General features: G+C 38.9%; 1 protein-coding gene across 1 annotated transcript; it reads right to left on the bottom strand.

Annotated features, from left to right (window-relative positions):
* Positions 1 to 2,202: 2,202 nt before the first annotated feature.
* recql4 (RecQ helicase-like 4) lies at positions 2,203 to 18,491 on the bottom strand. Its single transcript, XM_053493209.1, has 24 exons — positions 18,243 to 18,491; positions 16,167 to 16,200; positions 15,985 to 16,088; positions 15,717 to 15,860; positions 14,455 to 15,452; positions 13,521 to 13,620; positions 13,269 to 13,419; positions 12,314 to 12,439; positions 11,952 to 12,107; positions 11,739 to 11,831; positions 10,943 to 11,079; positions 10,518 to 10,601; positions 9,734 to 9,922; positions 9,374 to 9,556; positions 9,035 to 9,233; positions 8,173 to 8,450; positions 7,854 to 7,988; positions 6,711 to 7,125; positions 6,499 to 6,628; positions 5,969 to 6,126; positions 3,532 to 3,709; positions 2,768 to 2,933; positions 2,559 to 2,667; positions 2,203 to 2,455 (listed from the first exon to the last, which is right to left on the bottom strand). The coding sequence occupies exons 1-24, from the start codon at positions 18,324 to 18,326 to the stop codon at positions 2,334 to 2,336; spliced, it is 4,473 nt and encodes a 1,490-aa protein (XP_053349184.1). The 5' UTR covers positions 18,327 to 18,491; the 3' UTR covers positions 2,203 to 2,333.
* Positions 18,492 to 18,944: the final 453 nt, after the last annotated feature.

Here is an 18,944-nt window from a genome sequence, read left to right as displayed (position 1 = left end):
GATGGCCGTCCAGACAAATGCATGAGAGAACAGGATAATAATTGGTTCAATACCACAGCTGGAATTGCTCACCAGGTCAGGGCTGAGCTGGGATAAAGGATAAAAAAACTAGGCTAAACTTTGGTCAGGAACATTTTGTGTGGACTGGAGAACTGGTCCAAAGCTCACTTTAGTAATGAAAACAAGTTTAATTTATACAAGGCAATGCCCCGTCACACTGCAAAACAGGTACAGCAGTTCCTTGAAGCTAAGAACATTAAAAATTTTAAATAACCAGTCCCGAGTCCTGATCAAAAAAAAAAAAAAAAAAAGATGTCCTGCAGCCGCATATGTGCTGAAGTCATTAAAAAAGGGCTTCTACACTTCCTACACATTTTTAACTGCTGTAATCATCAACACTGTCTGTTGTAATCTTTCCTGCTACATTGGTATGAAATTACTGTTCTCTAGTATTGCTCCTTGTGATTCCACAAAATAAAGGTTTATTAAAGTTTGTAAAACATGCTAGGAAAAAGTCCCATTCCCACAGATAATATTCCTCAAAATTTGAGTGCTAAAGATTAACACACATCTAAGTGTGTAATCAAAATGTTGGTCCCTAATTTGTTTTAACATGCAATTACTCTCCTGAACAGGTGCAGGGTCTTCTGGTGCTCAGGTTGCACCCTTGTGTCTACTGCCACATCACAGCCATGCTGGTCTGCAACACAACAGCAATCCCTCTTGTGTGATATTGCTTAAATCTACATTAATCCTTGAATTAAGTGTTCATTACATTTGTATAATTTCATTTCAGCTGCAGGTTTATTTGTCCCTTTCTCAAGTAACAGTGACTAAAAAGGAAATGCCCTTACCAATGACAAGGCAATTTTGTATGGATAGATTTTTACACATCTCTTGTTTTCAATAAAGGCATCATGAGAGTGGGCCACTGACATCATCAAACTGGTGCATTCTGTCTTTATGATGCTTTTCCAGAGTTATAGGCACAAGTTGTTTAAGATGTTACAGTAGTTGTTCTGGATGTTTCCCTTTCAGTCTCCTCTTAAGGTGGTAAAATGCTGCTCCACTGTCTGGCCAGTCTAAAACTTTCGATTTCTGCTCTTGTGTTTAACTCACTTGTCGTGTTGAAAGCGTGCTTTGTGCTGCACGATGAAGTTCCACTCAAACTCAAATCCAAATATAGTGCACAGCAAAAAAGTGACCCTGCTGGTTCAAAACTTCTGAAGGTGTGTATATACTGTGTGGCTGTTATCATGCAAGTTACATTATTAAATATAACTAAAAAAAAAGCATACAAATTGGAACTGCCCTTTAGTTTAATAAATAAATAAATGTGTATTATCTTCACACTTTAGCATGGAAACAATTACTGTATTTTTCATAGTCCAGAGTCCATTGATTATTTTTCTGTAATAGCTCAGCCCTAGCATTTTTCCCTTATGCAAACTACTCTCTTAGGTACTACATACAGTATGTGGAACGTTGCTCCCAGTTGAATCAGTGTAACCAGTAAAACACCACTTTAGAAGGTGCTTTAAACAGACTTTGCCTCAAAAGTCAAAATTATCACACGTAACCAACACTGCCCTCATGTGGAAATGCTTATTAATGCTAGGGGTTGGAAAGCTATTACCAGACTTGGGGAAATTAAAAAGCATACACAGAACACCAAAACAAATGGCCATGCTAACTGATTACTGGCAAAACTAACAATAAGAGTTTAGCAACTGAAATTTTATTTCATTATGCAAGTGATCAAAATCCCCAAATAGATGTTTTAATAGAAATTAATATGCAGTAATCAATAGGTCTTGCTTTATAACTGTTAATGCACAATTATTTTTGCAAAGCTCCAAATGTAATACCTTAAAACCTAAATAAAAATATAAAATTGCAGGCCGTTATTAGTACTGTTATTATTATCATCATAATCGACAGTAATAGTAAAAGTAGTATTTTATACTCCTGCATAATTTAATAATAAAAAAAATAATTTATTTAGGCTTTTTTTTTAACACATTGTTTCTTTTATAATAAATCATGAACATATAAATTTCGTATTTACTTTTTTTTTACTTGGAGTGGAATTCTTTCCATATTTGACCCATATGTTCTGCACAGTTCTGCTCTGTGCTTCCGTTTGTAGAGTTTAGTAGTAAAGACAAGTTTGTGTGGTACAGAGTAATAATACACAATAAGTAGAAAAATACAGTTTATTTAATATACAGTAAAATTAATAAATTAGGATATTTATAGAAGTACAAATGTACACACAGAACAGCACGACTTTATCAGGAGTGAACAACAGAGGAGTCACAGAGTCTGTTCAGTTACCTCGTTCTAATAATCTCCTGAGTGGCTAAGCGGATGATCTCATTAAAGTCAAATTGGAGATATTTTCTCCAGTAACGCCGGTCTCGGCCGTATGTCTGTGCCGGGTAACACGGGCTTCCTGCGAATCCAGTGAAAGAAGAAGATTCAAAAATTTGCGTTTTGAGTTTTTTAATTAATTGTAGTAATGAATTATTATTAATAACAATTAAGTTAGAACATACCAATCCCGTGGAAAATCCTTGCCACGGCACGGCCTGAGAACTTTTCATCACACCTACTGGCCAAGAAACCTCTGACATCAGCGCAGATCTGCTCCTCCCAGTCCTTCAGCTGATAAACAGTCAACAGCACAAGGATCAGATTGTTCATGCTCAAGCTTATACCGTTAAAACAAGGATATATCCTCTCTCTCCCTCTGCTACACACACACCTTTAACTTGCTTAAGGTCTCATCCTCATCATCCTGCTCTTCCTCATACTTGCTTATATCCAGGTCTCGCCTCTTCTCAAAATAATCAGCCAAAAGTTCCTTCAGTTTCAGGCTTCTGGCTTCATCCAGCTCATCCATGCAGAAGCTACAGTTCCGATATGCAACACTGCAGGCACACAAACACACGATTTTTATCTTCAAATAAAAATCAGATAAATGGGGATACCGAGACCTTGGAGTGTTGGAATCCTGGAAGGTTCTAGCCAATAAATTTTGCAAAAAAAAACAAACAATAGCGCGAAGGTTAATGTCCTTGTTCCTAAATATGTGGCTGTACGCAGCCGCCCCTACAGACCACCCAGACAGAGGACAGATGTGGTTTGAGATAAATTTCAAGGCAGTGCTTGATTGATATGTGTGTATTTTACAGTAGGAGCCAAACAGCAGCTAAGCTGCATGGTGCTGAGGGAGAGAGCATGTGGCGTGTAATACAGTGAAATAAGTCAGTACAGTAAAGTGATGTATTGATTGCTGTCATATAACTGCACATATTTTAATAGCATTTTCCTTAAGTTTGTCTCCAACATACTGTTTTAAAGTATAAATAATGCTCATGTTCATATACTGTAGTAAGTAAAAACTAAAAAAGCAAAAAGTACATGATTATCTTATACTAAAATAAATGCTAGGTAATTCCAAGGTCAGCTAAAATAATCAAAACTGAAAAAAAGTGAATGTGTGTGTATGTACATTATATATCTGACCTGCGAAAGGCTTTAAAAGAGGCTTTTAGCTGATAGAGCTGTGTCCGCTCCTGCATCTGGACCCTGCCGTGCAGAAATGCACACACCTCGTCCAGTTCTTCAGCCGTCAGGTCTCCGTAAGAGCGGAAGTAGAAGGAGAGAGCGGAGAACTCCACGTGGATACCGGTCCGACCCGTGCCTGCAAAAGAAAATTAAGGCACACTTCATCAATAATATGACTCATATTAGGCAAATTACAGTGGGGCAAAAAAAGTATTTAGTCAGCCACCAATTGTGCAAGTTCTCCTATTTAAAAAGATGAGAGAGGCCTGAAATTTTATTATGGGTTTACCTCAACTATAAGAGACAAAATAAGAAAAGAAATCCAGGAAATCCCATTGTAGGATTTTTAATGAATTAATTGTTAAATTCCGCTGTAAAATAAGTATTTGGTCACCTAAAAACAAGCATGATTTCTGGCTCTCACAGACCTGTAACTTCTTCTTTAAGAGGCTCCTCTGTCCTCCACTTGTTACCTGTATTATTGGCATCTGTTTGAACTTATCAGTAAAAAAGACACCTGTCCACAACCTTAAACAGTCACACTCCAAACTCCACTATGGCCATGACCAAAGAGCTGTCGAAGGACACCAGAAACAAAATTGTAGACCTGCACCAGACTGGGAAGACTGAATCTGCAACAGGTAAGCAGCTTGGTGTGAAGAAATTAACTGTGGGAGCAATTATTAAAAAATGGAAGACATACAAGAACACTGATAATCTCCCTCGATCTGGGGCTCCACGCAAGATCTTACCCTGTGGGGTCAAAATGATCACAAAAACTGTGAACAAAAATCCCAGAACCACATGCGGGGGGACCTAGTGAATGACAACAAAGGCTACCATCAGTAACACACTGTTCCACCAGGGACTCAAATCCTGCAGCGCCACACGTGTCCCCCTGCTTAAGCCAGTACATGTCCAGGCCCGTCTGAAGTTTGAAGAGGATTGGGAGAATGTCATATGGTCAGATGAAACCAAAATAGGACTTTTTGGTAAAAACTCAACCTGTCGTGTTTGGAGGAGAAAGAATGCTGAGTTGCATCCAAAGAGCACCATATCTACTGTAAAGCATGGGGGTGGAAACATCAGAACATTTTTCTGCAAAGGGACCATGACGACTGATTTGTGTAAAGGAAGGAATGAATGGAGCCATGTATCGTGGGATTTTGAGTGAAAACCTTCCATCAGCAAGGGCATTTAAGATGAAACGTGGCTGGGTCTTTCAGCATGACAATGATCCCAAACACACCGCCCAGGCAACAAAGGAAGGGCTTCGTAAGAAGCATTTCATGGTCCTGAAGTGGCCTAGCCAGTCTCCAGATCTCAACCGCATAAAAAATCTTTGGAGGGAGTTAAAAAGTCAGTGTTGCCCAGCGACATCCCCAAAACATCACTGCTCTAGAGGAGATCTGCATGGAGAAAGGGGGCAAAATACCAGCAACAATGTGTGAAAACCTTGTAAAGACTTACAGAAAACGTTTAACCTCTGTCATTGCCTACAAAGGGTATATACCAAAGTATTGAGATGAAATTTTATTATTGACCAAAAACTTTTTTTTTACCATAATATGCAAATAACTTCTTTAAAAACCCTACATTTATTATTTTGTCTCCAATAAAAATTACAGGCCTCTCTCATCATTTTAAGTGGGAGGACTTATTACAACTTATAACAATTGGTGGCTGACTAAATACTTTTTTGCCCCACTGTATATAAGATGCGTGGGGAAAAAAAAATATATACAGTAAGAGAGATTTAAAAAGCACAGCTAGAAACTAGGGCTGGACAATAATTCGATATCAATATATATCGCGATAGAATTTTTTTTAATAACGGTGATACGATTTTTAAACACATTTCCGATATTTCGATATACATTTGAATATATGAGCCAACGTTTTTTTTCTTCCTCATGCTCTGCGGAATTGTGGGTAATCGTCTCCCCTGCTGGGTCTTAGTGCTCGTCTCTTACTGGTATAATCAACATCGTGCACGCGTGTTCTGTTTACTATAACACTGTGACCATGTAGGTGTGTGAAACATATTTAATTTTGTCTTTGTTAGCGTGTTTGCACAGCGCGCGTATAAAGCAAAAGCAAGTCTCATAGAGGGTAAAGATCCATTTTTCCTCTCCTCTCAAGTCTCGTTTTTTAATTTTTGCTCCGCCCTGTCTATGAGGCGTCGAACTCTGCTAGCATCAGTGCACGAGACTGAGTGTGTTCACTTTTTTAATTATAATCAGATGTGTCACGCGACACAATGAATCGATTATGAAATTGGTTGCCAACGCTGTTAGTAAACGATTTTTATTGATTCGTTGTTGCAGCCCTAATAAAAATAATAAAGGATTAAGCATGTAGCATCTACTGTATACAAAACTGATATTGTACATACCACCCCACTGCAGCTGTCTTAGTCCCCTCTTGACCAGTGGGAGCTGCCAGCCCATCGTGTCTGCCAACTCCACCACATCAAACTCCAGAGAGTCACAGTCCTCCACCTTCTCACCAGCCAGACGCTTCCTCGCCAACACCACCGCCACAGGAGCGCACCTACGGATTAATCAAGTTCAATGTGAACTACAGGGTCTAAAGAAAATCCAGTTGCGAGGCGTTTCGATTAATAATAACTCTAGTTATTTTTACAGCAACAGCTAACACAATACATCTCATGTAATACATACAGACCCCTACTCTTACCTGCTTAATCTATCTAATTACTGTCATGTTTTTAGGAAGTAGATGTAAAAACAGAGACAAAACTGAGGACCCTATAAGCAGTCAATGGTACTTTCTACTGCATCGTTCCACCATACATTTCTGTACATGCCGTAGCTTGTAAATATCTCAGAATGTTACTTCAGTATAAAATCTGCACTCATCCCACAGCTGAAAATGTTAAACTATTTCAATTAGAGTACATACACTTTGGTAAGCTTGCGAAGCTCCCTGGGTCCTCCATAACACACCAAACGACACATTGAGAGCGTTGGGTGCATCAGCTCCACCCAGCGCTGAGGGTGGAGTTCCAAGTAACACAGTAATGTCTCCAAACCTGAGCAGAAATTAAGAGGTCTAGATGTGAAAAAAAAAAATTACCTTTACAGTTTTTGTAGCCTTCTTTTTTTCTTTCTTACCCTCCTCTGTGATGTCCAGTTCGTCCACTGTATCCTGCATTGGAACTGCTCTCTCATGGGTGTGACACACACGCTGGCCCCACACACCGCCTTCACTCTCTTGCATCTCTGAACCGTGTTGATTTTCGACCTCGTTCTCACCCTCATCTTTTTGTTGCGTCTGTGACTTGTCTTCTTCCTCGTGCTCAGTAGCTGAAGATTCCGTTTCTGTCCCTGTTGCCTGAATTGTTGGTTTGTTCCAGTCCTGAGAACTTTTTGACTGGAGTGTGTTCTTGTGCGTATTCTCCGTCTGCTCTGGTTCTGTTTCTTGGATGTGGGTAGGTGTTTCTGCATCTTGCTGCTCATGTTGATCGTCTCCAAAAGCTTCACAATGATCCATCAGATCCATCAGCTCAGCATCATCCACCTCCATGGCCTGCAGAAGGAACAGAAGCACTCAGATTGGCACAATCTACTCAATCAAATCTACTCAATCAAATCGAAACCTCAGCGACCCTGAAAAGGATAAATTAATTACTATAGAAAGACAGCTAGATAAATGAATAATCAGATGCCGGACTTGATTGTTGAATTGTTTAATTAATTGATGGACAGAAAGATGGATGACTGGATAGAGAGAGATTGTCAGACAAATAGAAGGATGGGTGAAAAAATAGATGAATCAATAGACTAATAGATGGATGGCCTGATGAATGGATGGACAGGCAGTTGAAAGAATGGATAAATGGACAAATTAAATGAATGATCAGGTCCATGACGGATGGATGGATAGATCATTGATTGGACAGGAAGGTGAAATAAATGTATTTATGGATCAATGAACAGATGGATGCATCACCTGATAAATGGACAGACAGCTGGTTAGATGGAGAGAAAGACAAATAGATAGACAGATTGCATGAGAAAATTGATTGATTAATAGACAGATGGATGGATGGATGGATGGGTGGATGGATGGAAAAGATTGCATACAAGACTTAATGGTACAGATGGATGGATGGACAATAGAAAACATGGACAGATACATGCATCCACTTCTCTACTTGTTAAGTTTGGTTCACTGGGACACTGGAGTCCTGAGGCATATTTATAACATGAACCTTTAAATAAGCACAGCTAAATACAGCTAAACAAATCAGTTACCTGGACGAGGTTCTGGTGCTGATGGATGCGCCTGCACTTACAGGAAGGGAAAACTTTCTGCACCAGCCTCTTGACAGTGAAGTAGTCCACAGTGTCTGCATAGATGTGTCTGCGCAGCTCATGCAGATCTGCACCCTGTGCAAATCACAAAATCAAAAACAAGTATATTTTTACATAGTAATATAGTTTATATTTAACACCACTAGGGCAGAAACAGTGCTATAATTAGAGTAGAAAGGGCATAAATGTATTTACTGAATGGCACTGCATTTCAAGTATCTCTAATTTAATCTAATCAGTTAATCAGTATTAAGCTCACGTCTGGATCCAAAAACAGGTGGCAGTGTGAAGGTTCTCCGTCTCGCCCGGCTCGTCCAATCTCCTGCACGTAGCTCTCGAAGCTCTTGGGCATGTTGTAGTGTATGATACCGCGCACATCTGATTTGTCCAGGCCCATCCCGAAGGCTACAGTGGCCACCACCACCCGCAGCTCACCACACATAAAGTTATTCTGTACACGCCTGCGCTCTGATCCAGACATGCCGGCGTGGTACGCTTCAGCAATCCACTTCAGGGGCTTACGGATCTTTTTCCTAGCTGAGATTTGAGGACAATAAGATAATGAGCCACTGAAACGATGTTGCATGGCCTCTTCAATATTAATGAAGTTCTTGCTTGATCTGTACCTAGAAAGTGATTTTAGGAATACACTCTGTATAATCTATTTAGACTTTATATTTAATAATCTATTTATAATCTAGACTCTATAATCTATTTATATTAGACTCATACGTCTACCTTAAATCTACTGAGCTGAGACTGTCTCTAACAATTTTGCATCAGATTTCTCATTGCTATAACACCTAATATCACTGGAAGTCTTTGCTTTTATGCTTTTAGGAGCCAACGGTGAAACCTGACCATTATTCATGATGTTTTTTTTTTCTCCTATTAAACTGCATTAGTGAAGCTCTTTCGCAATCTCAGCACATCACACAAACACTAACCTCTCATTGGAATTAGAGGAATTTAGCGTGAAACAACTAATTATGCACCTGAATTATGAAAACACATCAGAAATTACAATTTACTCTCTACTGATTTTCAAGAGTAATAAACACCACTGTAATAAACTTATTCAATTGTGATTCCACATTTTGTTGTTTTCTTTTTTGTTTTACCCAAAGCTTTCTTCTTCTTGCCCACAGGATTGTCCTCTGCATCCTCTTTGACAGGCCGTGAGGACTCTTTCAGCATCACTCCCTGCAGGCAGGTGCGCAGGAGTGCAGCGATACGGCTCGTCTCCTCTCGTCTGGTACAGTACACTATAATAGATTCCAGTGCACCAAAGCGCTCTCCTTTTAGCAAGGACACCAGAGCCTGGAGGAAAACACAATGTTAAATATTAACCACAAAGTTTAAGAAACTTCCTATTTTGATGCTTGGATCATATTCCACTTGATAATATTACATATAGAAATGTTAGACATCACTACGTATGATGGTAAGAGTGAGCATACCTGATCTTTGTCTCTGTCCATGGACACTGACAATTGAAGGTTGTGAGGAACGGCCGATGAACGAACAGCGATGCCATCCCGATCAGTAATGCCCAGGTGGTGAGCGATGTCCAGTGCAGTGGACAGGGTGGCAGTGGCGGTCAGACCCAGCAAACATCGAACGCCCAGGCGTTCCCTCAGCACCTACACACACCAGGTAATCTTTTACAGTAAGTGAATCTTACTCCTGTATTTATGGGATCTATACGGTCCTGCTATACAGCTTGAACTGAATAGATGCCGTTCCCACTAGCCTTTAAAATACGTTCATAAAAACAGCACCGGTTTTAAGAGTGTAATATCGCGTTGGACGGCCCTCACCTTACACAGTCTAAGGTAGCACGGCCTGAAGTTGTGCGACCACTCGGACACACAGTGGGCTTCATCAATGCAGGCGAAGGCCACAGGGGGGAGCTGATCAGCTGGGGGCAGGCAACCGGAGCCAGAGTGACCGCCACCAACCAGAGCCTCCGGAGACAGCAATAAAACATGCACTTGACCTGCTTTCACCTACACACATAGTACAAATAAGAGAAACATACATATTACATTATAACCACATAGCCTCATTCAGAGATTATGAATTTCTAATTCATTTTTATTTTATTGTCATTTTTACGGCAATATAAGAAAAACTTGAAAATTGTGCTAGAAAAAAAACATTTAAAATTTAAAATATAATTTACAGATTTACAAGCTGCAAAGAAATACAATTATAATAGGATAAATAAGATTTATATGTTATACAGAATGTCTAGAATATGCAATATATAAGGGTATAAGAGGGTATAAGGGTAGCTCAGTGGTTAAGCCATTGGACTACGGTTCGGAAGATCCCAGGTTTAAACCCCACAACCACTGTTGGGCCCTTGAGCAAGGCCCTTAACCCTCAACTGCTTAGATGTACTTTATAATAAGATAAAAAATGTAAGTTGCTCTGGATAAGAGCATCTGCCAAATGCCTAAATGGAAATGGAAAAATACGGTGTGTAGGTATGGCATCAAGCACCATAAGTGAAACATGAAATTACGTGTGTCAGCATTGTTATTGTCAGGTTTTTCACTATTTTACATGTGCAATTTATAGCATTCTGAAAATAATAACCTTTTCAATAGCCGTCTCTCTCTGTTTCTGAGACATGTTGGAGTGGATACATGCTGCTTTCAGCTTAGAAGGGATTCCAGAGAGCTGAGAAAAGATTAAATCAACACACAACATTTACAGATTATCCATCATCACAAGAGTTTAAAAACTAACATTACTTACTTTTCCATTCCTCATCTAAACAAATATTAGCTCTTGCACACAAAGCAAAATACAAAGCAAAATTACCCTACAAGTTATTAATGCTGTTTTTGTAGCTTTTTCAGAGGAGGCCTGTTTTTAATAAAAAAAAGAAGAAAAAAAAGAAAGTGCATGCTCTGTTTTTAGCCTAGTCTCTAAGGAAATGACAGCAGCTCTGTAGAGTTTACACCACCGCACTGCACATTTTACTTGAGAAAAACAAAAACACAGTAAAGCAGTATTACCTGGTCGTCCATAAGCGATACCAAAGGTGACACAACCAGGGTTATGCAGTTTGATCTTTGTGCATAAAGGTAAGCAGGGAGCTGGTAGCACAGAGATTTGCCCATGCCAGTGGACAGAACAACAAGTGTAGACAAGCCTAAATACAAAATAATAATAATAATAATAATAATCACAAAACCTGTAAAATAAGGACCACAAGACACCCATAAGTTACAACCTTCAGTGTTTTTGTTTCTAATATTCAAGTTCCATGTTTAATTAATTTTTTCCAATGCAAGTAGCAGATTCATGTTGCAGAAATACTTAGTTATTTAGCCAAATTAAGACATTTTACTGAGACTTTAAAGCTTTAACTGAGCCTGTAAAGCATTACTAGTATGGCTCCATGGTATTACTGGTTATATTTTTATTCCCCCCCCCCCCCCCCCCCCCCCCCACAACCTAGTGATTGCAAGACTCAAACCCAAAGAGTCCCAACCACCTCAGCCACTACTGTATAGACAGAGAAAAAAATGTAATTTACTGTATATCTTTTTCATTTATGATAAAATATGTCTATAACTATTACTTAAAATTTAACATAAAATATAAAAATGTACAGTAAGGACAAAGATGAGACATCATTCACAAATATCTGCAAGGGAAAAATATAACTCGCACAGTAACATCAGAATTTCATCACAAGTGAGAATCTCAATTCTAGTTCAAAAGCATTTACATTGTTTTCTATTTTATTGTGAATCATTATCATGCTGCAGTGGTTCTCTTTTTATACTTTCTCTTGCTCACACTCACCTGAGAGGATTCTCATGATGGCCGTCTCTTGGCCGGGCCTAAAGGACTTGTACCCAAAGTCACGGAGAGCCTGGTGCACTTCAGGAGGAACTTCTGTGGAAGGAGAGACAGTTCAGCTCACTCAGCTGCTATATTAACCTTAATTGCACTAGAGATTCTATACATCAGTTGTTATTAATGTGTTTCTCAGCATGGTGAGGTAAGTGGATTTACCCTGTACTTTGCCATCCTCCTGGGGACTGTACAGCGGCTCCATGGGTGGAGGAGGAGCGGGACGCTCGTAGTCTGGTCTGATCACGTTTAACAAGATTTCCTCTCCTCTGTCTTCTCCTTTCTCATCTGCTTCGTCTACAACACTCGAGGGAACAGCTGGAAAAAGAGGTGGTGTTTTTTTAGGCCCCAAAAAAATCTTACTTTAATAAAGCTTATTAATAAACAGCTTTTTATGCTAAACATAGCTATATTTATAGTAGACTGATATTTATACTTATAAAGCAATTGAATTTTACACACTTTATCTTTGACTTTTTAAAATATATATATTTTTTAATTTATTATTTTGCTACAATACTCACCAATTGGCTCAGACCGGAGCGTACCCGTGGCTCTGGCTACTTCCTCTAAGGTGGGCAGCTCGAATGGCTCCTCTTCCTCCTCCTCTGGGACCGTGTCCTTCTGTGACAACCCTCCCACACCCGGAGCTAAACAAGGATATTATACAGTATTCATATTTTTGTCTCTTAATACTTCCTCAGTGAATCTGAAATTAAACAATAAAGCTGCGACTGAAGTGGACAATTTCAGCTTAACTTCAAGTGTTTTGATGTAAATATTACATTTAGAACTTTAGAAACCATTCAGGAATTACACTACTTCGTATACAACTTTTACAGACCAATTTCACAAGCAAATACAATCAAGCATATTAAGATTATTTTTCATACTTGGAGACAAAAACTGGAAGTCTGGAACTCTTGGACATCATCACAGTCTGAGTTGTCTGACCTTCAGATGCTTTGCCAGGGCTTTACATTAGTCACCTTGAGTTGATGCTTGTTTTGGGTCCTTCTGCCTTCAGTTTTGTCTTTAGTAAGTGTAAAGGATGCTCATTTCTGATTGACTCAGGTGTTGGGTGTTGATCTCGATCTTATTTACAGCCATAAATTCTCTTCATTGTAGATTTGGACAATGGGTGTCCTCTATTAATAGTTCTTCTGTGGCCTTCCTGGTATTTTGGTGTTGTTTTTGGCATTCAACACTGCATTCCTTCTTTTAAGAATGTGCCAATTTGTTGATTTTTATCACTCAAATTCTCTGCTATCTGATTTTCTAAATTATTAATGTAACATTTTGTTAAACCACTTAAATTACAGCTAAGAATCTACACTTCAATCACAACTTGAATGCTTTATTTTAAATCCAGTAACTTTATACAGAAAAAAAATAATAATTTGGTCATTGTTCAAATACTTATGGACCTGAGCACACGTAAAAATAAAGGAGTTTTCATAAAAAATTTAACTTTCTCACCTGCTCCGCGACAGTCTCGTGCCCAGTGTCCCGTTCCACCACACTTATAGCAGGTATCACCCTGTCGGTTAAAGCCCCCGAATCTCCCCCTGCCCCGCCCACCACCTCCACCAAATCTCTCGCCCTTCAGCTGGAACTTCTGCATGTACATCTGCAAATAACCATAACGCAATTTCATCGTTTTTTGATGAGTTACAAAGTGAGAATCAGAATTTTACTGGCTTTGTTTTGTTTTGTTTTTGTCTCACTGACCTGCTTGCGAAGAGCAGCTCCCCTCAGGGCAAACCCTTTAACATGGGATTTCTTCTTTAGGTTGATTTTCACAAAGTTTCCGTCTGTGTTTTTGGTCACCCTTGTGTAATTGAGGAGCAAAACATTGCACTTGTAATATATTGCAATTAACAGGCTTGTAAACTGAAAATTACTTGAAAATCTCAAGACGTGGGGGAAATCTCATGTGTACTAGTGACACTATGACAATTACGTATCATAGCATTGGAAGATTATTCAATAATACATGATACACATAGAAATAGAAAAGTGTCGTTAAAGTTTTGTGTCCTTAAATTTCCTGCAAGAGTAGTGTTGTTAAAATGTTTTTAAGTTTGTTTAACACCTACAAAGTATTTTTTATTTATTAAAAAGCACAATTTTAGATGTTTAAATGAATCAAATATAAGGCTGCAGGTTTTTTTTTTTAACAATGTCAAAATTATTTAAGAAAATATACAAATACTTACATATACAAACTACATAAATTCCAGCCCATGGTTATATTATCTGTGATGATCTACAGTCTTTTGCGATTAAAGAACTGCACAGGTTTATGCAGCGATTCCAATTTTTATGCAATAAATTATGCAGCACTAATAAACTTTCACTTTATTTTATTTAATTCTATTGTTTTTACTAACCTTAAAGACCCAGTGCCAAGTTTGAACAGTTTGTAATTATTATTTCTTTGTCCATGTACTTAGTCTATCTACTGTATAGAGGAACCTGCACTACAGATATTTCACATGCTCCATGATTGATAAAGGATTTATAACACATTCGGAGCATCATACAGATGTTCTGTATTTGTAAGAAAGTGTGTGAAATTTTGTGTGAATGGCTTTAAAATAATTCATTCAAATGGTTAAATTCTTTTGGGTAAGCTCAGTATACAGGTTTTACAGAGACTGACCTGCTTCTGACTGGGTTTTGCTTCCTGGATGATGCCGCTCGCACATCCTCCTCGTCCACTTCTCCTAAAAGGTTTTCTTGGGGGATCTTTGATTTCTGAGGTACTTTAGTCTTACAAGTGCTTTCTTCCTCCTCGGATCCTTTTGCCTTCTTTTTCAGTTCTTTTTTAACAGGTTTCTCATCTGCAGAGACCTCTTTCTTGGTTCTGCGTTTCTTTTGAACACTTTCGGTTTGTCCTGCTTGTTCTTCTCCTTCTTCAGTTTCTCGCTGCCTTTTGCGTCCTTTTTTCCTAACAGTCTTTTGTTCAGTCTTCTGTTCAGAATCTGTGACTCCAGAGTCTTGAGCTTTCCTAGATCTGCGTTTTTTCGGTTGTTTTCTAGTTTCTAAAGGAGGACTGGATTGATCAATCCCGCCCTGACTCTCTGTAACATTATCTACCTTTGTCTCTCCATCAGAATTTCCTGACCTGTGATCAACATGTACCGGAGATTTCTCACTACACACCTGAGACTTGTCGTCAGGTGATGCGGAGACTCTGGACATGCTATTCTCTACGACCACTTTTTCATTTCTAGAACTACTTTGAACAACCCTGTCTATTTCAGGCAGGTCTAAATTACCTACGACTGGTTTGTGCTCGTCTTTCACCTCAGTGAACACCTGACAGCGCTCTAGCCAGCCTATGTCCACGCATGACAGCCTCTTGGTCATGGATTGCTTAAGGAACTGGGCTTTCTCCAGGCTTTTATCTGGCGTCTTCATGCTAAGTGAGGGCAGTTTTGATGGAGTGAAGGAAGGAAAGGGATTGGAGGGTTCATCCTCACATTCAGTGCTTCCTGTCTGAACTGGAGAAGTGAGCACTGCTGGACTTGTGTTAGCAGGTGTTGGGGACGCAGCTGTCAGGTCCCCGGGTGCTGAGCAAGCGGTTACACCGTCTTTCCAGTTCTTTCCTGGAGTCCGGCGAGGAGTGACTGCTTTCTTCAGAGAAAAAGAACGCTCCTAAAATGTAATAATGAACTGGTTATGATTCAATTTAAATGTTTTATAAAACGACCCCCACAAGGGATATTATTTATTCATTCATTATATTGCTTATTTGGTACAGTGTTCCAGGAGACTTTATGCAGGAGGTGAAGTACACTCTGGACTGGATGCCAATCCATTACAGGGTACACAATCACACACTACAGGCAATTTGGAAATGCCAGTTAACCAAACCTGCATGTCTAAAAACCACATGGGATATCACTCATTATATATTACCTTTGATAAAGAACTCATGAGATTAGACTTTAACTTCATGCCGAAGTACTGGGCAGAGGCTTGTAAAGTCTCTCTGTCTGTTGATGTGAGTTTGGGTGTTGCTGCAGGCAGGTTTTTGCGATTGAGATGAGAACCCCAGCAGTCCTGATAAAGAATTTAAGAAACAAACACAATGGGTGAGTAGGCATATCTTGTATAAGTAACATTCTGTTACATCGAAACACTAGATAAATACACCAAAAATAAATAAATAAAATTAGCAGCTTACACCAGTGGCTGAAGACTGGCCTTTCTGATTTTCTAAATGATCCTTTTTCTCACTTGTGCTCTTCTCCTTTGCCTCTTTGAGTGTGCGGTACTCTTTATAAAGTTCTGCAACATAGATATTTAAAAATTATTAAAAAGGGGAAAAAATGTCAGATTATTTTCGCATAAATTATACTGACTTACTTTTTGTGTCTTCTGGAGCTGCAGCAATATCATCCTAGAAAAAAGATTATGAATTAAAAAATGTTCGTAGTGGTGTAGATATAAGTGTTTACTGTAATCTAACGACTAGTTTGTAAATAAACAAAGCAACTCCTTTTTTCCAGTACTTTTTCCGACTTAGGAATGACTTGCAATCCAGAGGCACGTTCGCAAGTCGGATTTTTAAGGTCAACAAAATTCAATTCAATTCAATTTTATTTGTATAGCACTTTTAGCAATTTTCATTGCCACAAAGCAGCTTTACACAGTCAAAAGAATTATTTAAGTTTGTATGAAATGTGAATTTGTATGAATCAAAATGGTCAGTTTGTCCCTGGTGAGCAAGCCGAGGGCGACAGTGCTCCCTGAGATGGTAATAGGAAGAAACCTTGAGAGGAACCGGACTCAACAGGGAACCCATCCTCATTTGGGTGAAACAGAAAGCAGTAAATGATCTGCATTTATACAGTGTGTAGGGTGGGAGGCAGTTCAGCTATAATAGCTGATGTTAATTGATGTTAATATGGAGTCCAGGTAGTTATTGAAGACCCAGGTAGACTTGTAAGAAGTTCCAGTCATGAACTATCGAACTGTCAAGTCCCCAGAGAAACAGTTGCCAACACCAGTCAAGGCCAAAATGAGTCTTATACTTCTTTGACACGGATTTACAATACCTAAAGCATACCAATCCACTTGACTTAATCTCTGTCCCTTTTTCCCCCACTGCCATCATGTCCCAAAAACTGTAACAGCGCCTAAATAAATATCACACGTCAAACCTAACAGCATTGTCTCTGCGCCTTTAAATCGCATGGGGAATCCCGGACATTATTTTGTCTCAGAGCTGCTTTATACTGTATTGTACCGTGCACTCTTTTTTTTTTTTTTTTTTTTTGATAAGCATTTTTACGAAATAAGGATTGTTTACCACCGGGAAGGCTTTACAGGACAGCTGTTTTCCATCATCGTGCTCCCGGACTGATTCATTGAAACCGGTAAGGCCAACTCATTTTTCCCACAAATGAGATTAAAGGTATAATGGTATAAAGGTAAAAATGGATTAAACATAATAAGGACCAAACTACTTAGTGGCGTGTTATTAGGGAAAAAATCAGCTTTAAGAATCAGCACTTTTGGATCTCGGACTGTTACAGGATCACGTTCATCTTAAAAGATATAAAACAGCTACCAATTTGGCTGTTTGATTCAGTTATGAATCGCAATTTTTTTGTGTGGTGTATCGACACGCTGACTCCAAAATCACAAACAATCCTGTATCGAGCGCAGAAGCTTCCGAGCGAATTAGTCTTAAACCCACTTGTTTTGGGCACTTACACAAATCTTAAAACACTGCAAGCACAAATTAGTTGAAAAGTTAAAAGCCCCGCGTGCCTGCGTTTGCTGCCCATTCAAGCTGAGTCTTTGGAGACTGAGCTTGGTTTTTAAGTTAGAAAACTTATAAGTAACGAGCTAAATTTAATAAATCATTTAACTTTTTGAAGGCTTAAAATTGTAACAAAATCTAAGAAAATTGTAACAAAATCTAAGAAAAAATTTTTTATTTAAAAAAATCGTGATCCTTATAGAATCGCAATTTGAATTGAATAGACACCGATGTACCGTGATAATATCGTGACTAGTGATTCCCATCTCTAGTATATAGTGCAACTACACAATGTCTAGTAGGGATGGGAATACGGGCCTTTATACTAATGTGACTCACTAATATGAACTGACTCTTTCGATTCTGACACGAACCTTTAATCTTTTTTCCGTTTAAACCCTACGAGCATATAAACAGCCCAGATGTTCTGCCCAGATGTCATTAAATTTTTCTATTGAAAAAAGAAGCGATTTAAAAAAACATAAAAAATAAAAGATTAATAAGGATTCGACTCTCAACCTACAAAATAAAGAGTCGATTCAAAGAGCCGACTCTTTCGACCGTGTCGGATCACTGGCGCTATTCCCGAACTGGATACGAAACAAGAAGGTTACTTTCAATTACCGCTAAGAAGAATGTTACAATAACGTCACATTATATTTTGTTTAACTTACCTTGTTTGGTTTTCTGTTGTGTATTTGAACAAATGAGTGTTCCCACTGTTTTAGGAGAATCTTTAAGTCGTTGTATCGGTCCATGTCAGTAAAACGACTTCAGTTTAGCTCGCGCTGAAACTCGTTATCGCAAAACAAGGTCACACTTTTCCTAATGTGATTTATCTAAGCACGATAAATATGCATGTCGTAATTCAGTTACTTTCTCAAGCTATAACACATAGTTACAGTTCAGCAGCAGACTTTAAAACCAGCGCGCCAAATAACACGGAAGCAGAAGGTCTATTATCCCCTGTCAGAATAAGAGCACATGATGGGTGTGCTCAGTCACTCTGAAAACCTGTATACAAACTTTTTCTAATAAATTGTTTTCTCAATTTTTTTAAATAAATTCTTTCTAGCTACTAAGACTTTATTTTAACCAAGATTTTTTTTTAAACCAAAGTCCACCCTGTGTGGTCCAATCCCACAAAAAAGCTAATGATGCACAAAGTGCTAAAACATCAACATTTAGGCAGGCGCTTTTATCCAGAGCGACTTTCATTAACAGTGGCAACTTAGTGGTTGTGGGGTTTGAACCTGAGATCTTCCAAACCATAGGCCAACGCCTTAACCACTGAGCTACCCCTGGCTCAACCCAGGTCACGGAAGAAAAGTATCAGAACACCCAGTGCACCAAAGCATCTCCGTATGGGGCCAAGC

The sequence above is a fragment of the Clarias gariepinus genome, chromosome 3, assembly GCF_024256425.1.
Source record: "Clarias gariepinus isolate MV-2021 ecotype Netherlands chromosome 3, CGAR_prim_01v2, whole genome shotgun sequence".
In the NCBI taxonomy this organism is placed as follows: domain Eukaryota; kingdom Metazoa; phylum Chordata; class Actinopteri; order Siluriformes; family Clariidae; genus Clarias; species Clarias gariepinus.
The sequence above is the reverse complement of the archived record's forward strand: the minus strand, read 5'-3'. Positions and strand labels throughout refer to the sequence as shown.

Bases quoted from the DNA above. Each gene is read 5' to 3' on its own strand.
- recql4 (XM_053493209.1), bottom strand. From the start codon at position 18,326: ATGGACCGATACAACGACTTAAAGATTCTCCTAAAACAGTGGGAACAC. The intron at 16,201-18,242 runs GTAAGTTAAACA...TCTTTTTTCTAG, and splicing joins ACAACAGAAAACCAAACAAG to GATGATATTGCTGCAGCTCC. The intron at 11,832-11,951 runs GTAAATCCACTT...CTCCTTCCACAG, and splicing joins GGAGGATGGCAAAGTACAGG to AAGTTCCTCCTGAAGTGCAC.